At 38.0% G+C, this 8791-nt stretch overlaps 1 protein-coding gene across 1 annotated transcript in view; it reads right to left on the bottom strand.

Moving 5' to 3' along the window:
- Positions 1 to 1445: 1445 nt before the first annotated feature.
- Positions 1446 to 8791, bottom strand: part of MCM9 (minichromosome maintenance 9 homologous recombination repair factor) — a 48726-nt gene continuing 41380 nt past the window's right edge. The window contains exons 12-13 of the mRNA XM_068409053.1: positions 4777 to 4922; positions 1446 to 3018 (exon numbers count right to left, since the gene is read on the bottom strand). Of these exons, the coding sequence (XP_068265154.1) occupies positions 1446 to 3018; positions 4777 to 4922 (1719 nt within the window). The remainder of the gene's footprint in view (positions 3019 to 4776; positions 4923 to 8791) is intronic.

The raw sequence follows: 8791 nt of genomic DNA, 5'->3' as shown, positions 1-8791 counted from the left end.
GCATCCTGTAGGAAACTTCTGATTTTCACAGGCCGTAGCATCATGAGTGCAGATCACCCTCACCCTGACGTAGGTCTTTGTGAGAAGCAACAGGAAGGGGTGGCTCTGTGCTCTGGGAAGGAGGTGGATAAATTCCACTTTTGATTGATGTCATCTTTCCAGTGAAGGAACTACCACACAACCAGTCTGGACAGTAATGTTTCTGTCATTTTCCCAAACTCTTAACAGTAAGCCAACTACTACAATTACTGTTCTCATGATTTCACTATATCATACAAAAGTACTTGGGTCTCACACTCCCTCATTCTCTGAAATTTTACAGTATTTTAACTTACCTTGTTTTAAGGGAACTACTTCTAAATTTAAGCAAATCAAGAGAGAATCAGATATTCTTTGTGCTAGCAAGCCTCTCAAAGGATTTACTGTGCTGTGAGCAACCACTCCATTCTCCGTTTACCTTGCACGTAACAACACTAATATTCTGTGGAGAATTCAAATACAGAAGAAACATACCAGGCAAGTCACTGAAAGAAATTTAAGGCTTACCTTTCTCTGTAAACATGTAATGCATTAGTAGATTAATTTCCCATTAGACAAATGAATGACATACATAGGATGCAGCATGCTCCAGAAGATGAACTGCATATCAGATGCAGCAAAACTCTAATCACAATTAAAATAGTCAAGTAAACATTATCTGACTCAGAACCAGGCTACACTAGGGTAGCTCTTCACCATGCTGCTAGGTTTGAAGTGTAGCTTATATGCCAGGGCTTAATGCCTGCATTAAAGTTACCCTGGTTACTGAGGACTCCCCTTCAATCACTTGAAATTTGTTCTCTCTGCAGTGAAGAACTGTATGTTTATTAAAGAGCTGGGTTTTGATAAAATGACGCAGAATACAGACACAGATACCTGAATCAATGTATTTAAAATTGAAATTAAAAAAAAAAAACAAACAAAAAGTTCTCGATCCATGTCTTCAACATCAGCAGTGTGACAAGGAGCACAGTATCCAGAGATGCAGCACAATTGTCATGATACTGATAATACAGAAATACTTACCATAGCATGATGATAAATCACAATATTGCTAACTGTGCTGAGACAAACAGCATATACAGATGAACAAAATATAATGACATAGCTTTAGCATCATCATTTTTTTTAACGTGGCATAGTCATTTAGAAGGACAATCTGAATCACATATAGTTCTAACCATTACATGAAACAAAGGACGACAGTCAATTACACCTGCTCTTCTGCAAGATCCACTATACTCTGGATATATGAACATAACCATACAAGTCTTCAGGTTACATCAGGTCAATCAAAACTGTCAACCGATATAAGTAGTCTTGGGAAGAGTTTAGAAAACTAAAAGGCATGTCAGGCCTGCAGTATACGCAGTCCTGTACGCTAAGTAATTTGGAGGATATACATATTACGTGATTGGATTTTTCCTAACCTCTTCATCCCAATCAAAATCTAATGTAGCATCATCTAGCTCTGCTATTGAAAAGAGAGGTTTCTGCGTGACCACATTGGCTTTAGTAGCATTTCCCAATGCAAAAGTCTTCCTTCTGCTAGGATTGCTCACGTGCACCTTCAGCAATGGGCTATGGCTTTCCTTGTTAGTGTCAATCTTAATGGTAGGTGAGGTTTCAGATTTTGACTCAGGACGTGATGCAAAGGAGAATGTCGACAGTTTGGATAACGTGCTGGAGCACACCTTCCCTGTGCTTGGGCCACCAAGCTTCTCCTCTCCCTCCCTTTTCTTTTCAGTGGGTGGAGAAGACATGGCATCAAAACTGACAACAGAGCATATCGTTTTACTTCCTCTGATCTCTTTCGCCAAGTCCTGTCTCTGTTGCTCTTCTCTCTCTTTACTATCAATTGGCCGTTTTTCCAAACTCTTTTTTCCTAAGTGAGTCAGTGTCATCTTGGATTTCTCAGGGAGGCAGCATTTTTCTGGCAGCTGCTTTCCCTGGACCTGCTCTCCAGGCTTAAAAATAGTTTCACTCTGAAAAAGAGAAGATTCTTCATTTTTCTTCTCTGAAGAATGATCAAGTTTTGTCCTTGGTCTGAAAGAAAATTTAGCTAGTTTAGCTGCTGGAGGACTTTCTCTGTCAAGCATTTCTGGCTCGTGGGAACTTACTATCTTTGTTTCCTTCACTACTTGACCTTTACTTCGTTTTCTCATGGAAACTGTTGCAGTTTTTGCTGCTACAGATATGCTGTTCTTTTCCTCCCCTAGCACAGAATCTGCATCACTTGAAAGATCTGACAGGCCAGACGCAGGTAATGCTGAAGGAAGGGCCTTTGCCTCAGGGTCCTGTGTGCTCGTCAAGAATCCATGAGATTTCTCCGTGTGCAGCCTCTGACAGCTTTTAGAAACCCGTTGTGTAATAACTGAATCCTGCACACTAGCATTTGGTGACGCTGGGTCTTGAATATTTTCTTCTGAAGAAAAACAGTTGTGTTCTTCGGTCCTTTTCCTGCTTATCTTGGAAACTTTGGTCTGTTCCAAAGGAGCGTGTAGATTCACAGTTGCTAGTGTCTCTCTCATTCCATTCCCCTTCCTTGGTATTGAAGCACTTCTTTCTTCAGAACAGGATGTTTTACACACAGTTTTTGAAGCCAAGTTATTTGGCGATATCTTGGGCACCAGAGACTTCTTCTGAAAAGTTTCTTCAGCATCAGTGTTGCTCTCTTCCAGGCTGTCAAACCATGCCAGGCTGCCATCATCACCTCTCTTACTATTTTTAATCAAGTGGTTTGTATTTTTGTTATTACCACATGCTGGGACGCATAAGGCTTCTAGATGTGTATCATCACTTTCACAGTTGCCTTCAGGCAAAGAAGGCTGTGGCCTGGAGTTATTCTTTTGTTGATTTGAAGGTTCTGATGGAGACATTTGCTTTGACTGATCAAATGTATCCTTGTTCAAGCACCTTGTAGCAGCACTGAAACTTTCCTCTTCAGGCTGCAGCTGGCATGAATTCTCCTTTTGTAATCTACAGAATGAAAAATAATTAAGTAATTGAGTAATCACAATTACTACGGACTCAACATGTCAAAAACTCCACTTGATAGAGTGAAAGCATCTCAGATAACCTATAAAGCTTAATTATCACTGTCTGTGGCTATTAATATTCTCAGGGCCCTCTAAAACAACAGAGGTGCTAGAATGAGGGTTCCCTCCAATCTCAGTATAGCTGGAATTCTGTCTATTGTACCTAAACGTATAATTTCAAGGGAAGACAGCATTGTACTTTTTGCTAAATAGTGATTCTAACCATGAGTGAAAAGCAGCCACATTCCATCCCAAAAGTGACTGCATTAGAGCAGATGAAATGATTCCTATGGATTATAACCAGTTTCTCTGCTGTATGAGAGAGAAAATATGATATTGACATTTATGTTTTAGAATAATTATCATTATTTACCAATATGCTTATTCTTAAAATTTTGATGGAAAGTAGCAGAAATTATCTGACTCATCAAGAAGGGCTGAAAGATACATGCTTGTTTTATTGAAATATAGTTTAGGTGGAATGCATGGGACAAGTCTTCTAATACAGAATAGGTTGGTTTAAAGAGGACATTCATCTAGTATTCTCTAAGCCGCTTAAGAAAGGGAAGAAGAAATCAGCCTAATTTGCAGCACAGGGGATTCAGTGGGATATTGGGAAAACCTTTATGAGCATTAGGATGGAGCAATAATGGAACAGACTACCCAATGGCAATGGAAAATCCTCTTCATTAGGCAGCCTTTGGAGCAGATAACACAAGCCCCTGCCAGGAAGGTCAAACACAGACCTGATGCTGTCTTTGTATGTGATCTCCCATCCCATCCTACATTTCTATGATCCCTTATGAACACCTCTGTTTTAAAACTAGCTTTTGTATATCTGTTGGAGATATCCCACTTTCATGTGCTTTTGTTGTCTCTGTGGTTATTTAAGATGTCCTCACTATGAGTTACAAAATAAGCCTGAAAAATATTTAAAGGAAAAAGTGTTTTTTTCCCAGCTGTTCTTATTCCATTAGCTTTGATAACATTAATCTTTTATCTTCCTTTAACAACATAAAAGTACGAGTTTCTTTAGAGCCTAATCTCATTTCAGGAAACAAATGTTATTTTTTTGTACTTTATTTCCTTCCAATCCTCGTGTTTTCCTCTCAGCCTCAGTACATTAAAAGTTTTCTATTAATAACAGCAAAGAGACCTTCCAAAGATTATTGCAGTGAGCTGAAAACTAGAGAAGAGATAGTGAAAATTCCAGTGTATAAAAAAGAAAAAACACCCAAAAGAACAGAACTTTGATTCAGGCTTATATTTTCCATTAACAGAAAGGGAAGAATCCTGACAAGCCCCACACAAAAGAAGGCTTAAAAAATATGAAGCAGATCTGCTGTATTTTACCAAGCAAGTAACAAAAGGTTACATAAAATCATTTGCTCAGCTACAGAATCCAGCATTTTGACCCTAAGAAGCTCCGCTGAAACTTATCTGAGCATAGAATTGAGATATGAATTGGGAACTGATTAAAATGTTCTTAAATTCTTTGCAAATTCCCTAACCCAGAGGGGGAAACGATATTGTGATGATCTAAGAGTGCTACTTTAAAACAATCTCCCTGCTTATCTATGTCCTCTAAAGAACAAGTCCCTTCCCAATGTCAGATTCTATTTTTAGACCCTCTCCAGATATTATTGTCAAACAATTCTTTTTCGTGATTGAACTATTTTGTTACTTTGCATGTTATAACCTGTCAAGTCTTTGTAGCTCTTTGTGCAGAAGATCTTGCAGCTCTAGTCGCTCCAATATGAGTTCACACTGTGTTCGGTACTGCGCCATTGGATTTTCTGGAAATGAGGTGTGTAAGGCATTGATGCCTCCGAGAAGTGCACCCCCCTATGTCATCAAAAAAAAAAAAAAAAAGGAAGCTATCTTTATTATTCAGCACCAAATGTAAACAGCAGAGATAATTTTATACAAAATTTTCCCTTAGATATTTTAAACCTTAAGGTAGCAAATATTTACTAAGTAACTGTATTCACACAAATAATCCTATTAGGTCTGCTCACACAGGCAAAGTTTCTCATACTCACAAAGCAATTACATGATCAAGCCTGCAGTTTACTTGTAGTGGTTTATTTTTATTTGTACAAAAATTGGAAACTCTACCTAGGGCTTGAGAACATCATGACCAAAAATGAAAATTGGGATTAAAGAAGTTTTCCAAATACCTTGTAAAAATTCTGCCCATGCGAGCAACTTTTATAACTGAAGAAGTTCTGACTGCTAAAAGTTTTCATTAGCTTTGCCTAATTATTTAAATGGAAAGACCTGGATATTAAGGCTTGTCAACACAAGGTAAATTGACCGGCAAAAATATTTCTGAATAGCTCTCTAAGAGTAACTAACTATTCAGGAATAATTCCAGAGAGCAAGTGATTTTAATCTGGGACAATTTTGCTATACCTTGTGAAAATTAAGTAGTTTTTATTTGGAACGAAGCATCTGCACAAAGTGATTTGTTCCACAACAAATAATCTAGAATAGCTCTGTAGTTAATTGCTCCTTGGAAAAAAAAACCCCACACCACAAACCCTCTATTTTGCCACAGATTAGCTAGTATCTACCACTCCTGTCTAATCTATAAAGCTCAATACAACTAATGAACAAGATGCATATCAAGTGCCACGAGAGCAAAAGCAAAAGTCAATAGAGTTTCTAGAACCAGGAATTGCTACATATGGCATCACATGGACCACACATTTTCATCTGTGACAATTTCCAGTCCTTCCATTTTGAAATTTTAAAATTTTGAATTTAAAAAATTACATTGAAAAAAACAACATTCTGGTGGCTAATTAAAGCCCTCTAAAATGACACAGTCCATGCAACCATTAATGCATCCCATTGAAGTTACCACTCAGGTTTTTTTTTTCGCATATCACTTCAGGAATGTGATAGATCTGTTCCACATAGAAGCATTAGTCTGGAGTCATGGAAACGGTTGTTGCAAAACCTCTCTGTCTTATTTGTTTCAGGAACTGGAAGGTTCATAGTTAATGAGGCAGGGACTGTAGAAACAGAAGTCCAGTCTCTTGGGTAGGACAGTTAAAAGCAGCCAAGGAGAACTAGGTTCTCTCTCTGATGCTAAGTTCCAGTTCTTGTGATTCAGAATGAGCCAGTTAAGCAAAGGTTTTAAAAGGCAATAAATCTGTAACTGGGGTCCTGATGCGGTGCGTGCACAGAAAGAAACTGCAGTCAACAGGAAATGTGCTCAAACACTCAAAGTGCTACTACTCTGAAACTGGGGCCCTAACCATCCCTCATGGCGGTATGCTCCAGTGGACAACTTCTTCTGGATCATGCGTAATTTAGCTCCAGATCATAGAACAGGAGTAGCACCATCCCATCACTTCACAAGGACTGCGTGAAGATAAGTGAATCGATATTTCTGAAATACTCAAATACACGGGAGATGAATTCCACAGAAAAAGACATGAAGAAATTGAGAATTCTACCTTTAGAACAGCAGGTAAGAAACAAAACATTGAGTAAAAATTGACAAAGAATAGTTGCTTTTGGCTTGAGTACTGTCAACCTGCGACCTAACGATCCAATTGAAAAAAAAAAAGGAATACATGATTATGTATCTTCAGATAGATACTCAAGGGGTACAAATATGTCTTGCCCTCACTGACTTTTCAGTGCTTTACTTGGCCATCACAATGAGCTTCTTTTAAATGTTCTTCTGTGTGTGTGTGAAATTCTAAGTGGGATGGGACTGAATTTAAGACATCAGTGAAGTTTCATTCCTGTGCTGGTACATACGTCTCTTGAGATATCTGCCCCTCTGAGATATCATTTTGAGTAGAGGAAGGCAGCCATATGACAAATCCACATGCTGTGGAACTGAGGACAGAGGATCTAGAACATAGAAAGAAAAAAGAAAGTATTACAGGGAAAGTTAGCAGAAAGAAAGGGTGTAAAAATGCCTAAGGATGGGAAGACAAAATGTAAAAAGGGAGCAAAAGGAGAGGGATTGGAAAGGGAATAAAACAAGGATGAAAATATGACCAAGAGAAGGAGGAAGACAATGGTAACAAAGAGGAAATGAGGCAAAGAAAAGAGCAAGCCAGGGGGGATTAGAATATGCTCACAAAGTAGGGAAGAGAAAAATAAGGTTGAATTAGAGGATGAAACAAACGAAAAACCCCAGTGAACTAGGCTGGTGATGAAATTGTGATAGTCCTCCTTCCCAAGAGGGCTCACAAGAAATATCTGAACACTGACCTGAGAACTGTGACCTTTGATTTTATACTAGCAAGAATATGACTTTTTGTAGAAGTTGCAAAGACGGTGCTGAAGACAGAGTTTGCTGAGATGAAAGGTGGCAGCCAGTCCTTCAAGAATGACATTGGTACTTCCCCATTTACAACCTCATTCTACAGACTGGCAATTAGGCAGGAAACACAGGATATATCTATATATAAAGTTATTTTTTTTCTAGAGGAGGAATCAATTTCTGATAAGAAACTTTTGCACGTTACTTTTATTTTTTCTAATAAAACAAATAAATCACTTCCTTCAAAAAGAAACTGTTCCAGTGATTCATTTATACTTTCCAGGAGGAAAGTAAAATTTGGCCTTAAATAGCAGATCTCAAATTTGCAGATTCCAAGCAAAAATGAACACATTCGCCTACTTGCTCATGAGAAGTGAAGAGTGGAGCAACTATGATGAGCATACCAACTACTCCCAGGTAGACTTCTGCAGTCATAATTCAGGCAAATTTCTCACTGACTCTTATTAGATAGATGCTTGTTATGCAAACTGCAACCCTTGAGGGCAGGGCTGTATAAATATGAAAGTGTGACCCACAGTTAAAACAATTCTTATACATTTGTTTGTGCTGATGAGGTAGAGAGACAGACAGATGACAATACACATTCATTATTATTATATACGAACATTCCACTTTTTGATTGGTTATTAAAAAAAATGAGTATTTCAGATTTCTTGTATCCATACCATACCAGATTTCTTGTATCCATATTTCAAACCCATATTGCTTTGAAACCACTGTCCCATCAAATTCCCATCTAGCTAATTACAGTTAATGAACACTTATGTGATACCTTCTGCTGCTTCAATCGGATATATTAGTACAGCTTCTTATTTTAACTTAGATGCAGTGCTGTCATTGAAAAGCTGAGCTCTTCAAAACAGTGCAAGATGAATTGCAGCATACAGTGAAATAATCTTTTGCTACTTAGTAAGGTCAGGCCCTGTAGTATTTTTGAGACAAATTCCATTTGCAACACTGTGCAGTAGATTATCCATGGCACAAACTGCAATTAGTCTCTAAACCCTCAGTGAAAGAACAAAGAAGATCACAAGTGCCTACCTGCCATATGTGACTTTATGCATCTATCCTGAAGAGCTTTATCTCTGAAAAAGGACCATATCTATTCCTGCAAAGGTCTTTAAGATCCACTGAGCTAACAGGTGCTATATAAAATTGTTCTAATTTGAATATATTCCTATCAACCTATACAGAAACATAGGAAATGCCATTTTGGATCAGACCAGTCATCTGTGCAGTGGAGTATACCATCTCTGACAGAGCCAAACCCAAGTATTTCAGAAGTGCTAAAAACCCCCATGCATAAAACTTTGGCTAATCTGGTTATGGTAATTCTTTTTCTACTCCAAAGCATGAAGATTTATTTCCCTTAAAAATATTCTATCTGAAGTAATAGTGTCTA

The sequence above is a fragment of the Nyctibius grandis genome, chromosome 1 (genome assembly GCF_013368605.1).
Source record: "Nyctibius grandis isolate bNycGra1 chromosome 1, bNycGra1.pri, whole genome shotgun sequence".
NCBI lineage: Eukaryota > Metazoa > Chordata > Aves > Nyctibiiformes > Nyctibiidae > Nyctibius > Nyctibius grandis.
The sequence above is the reverse complement of the archived record's forward strand: the minus strand, read 5'-3'. Positions and strand labels throughout refer to the sequence as shown.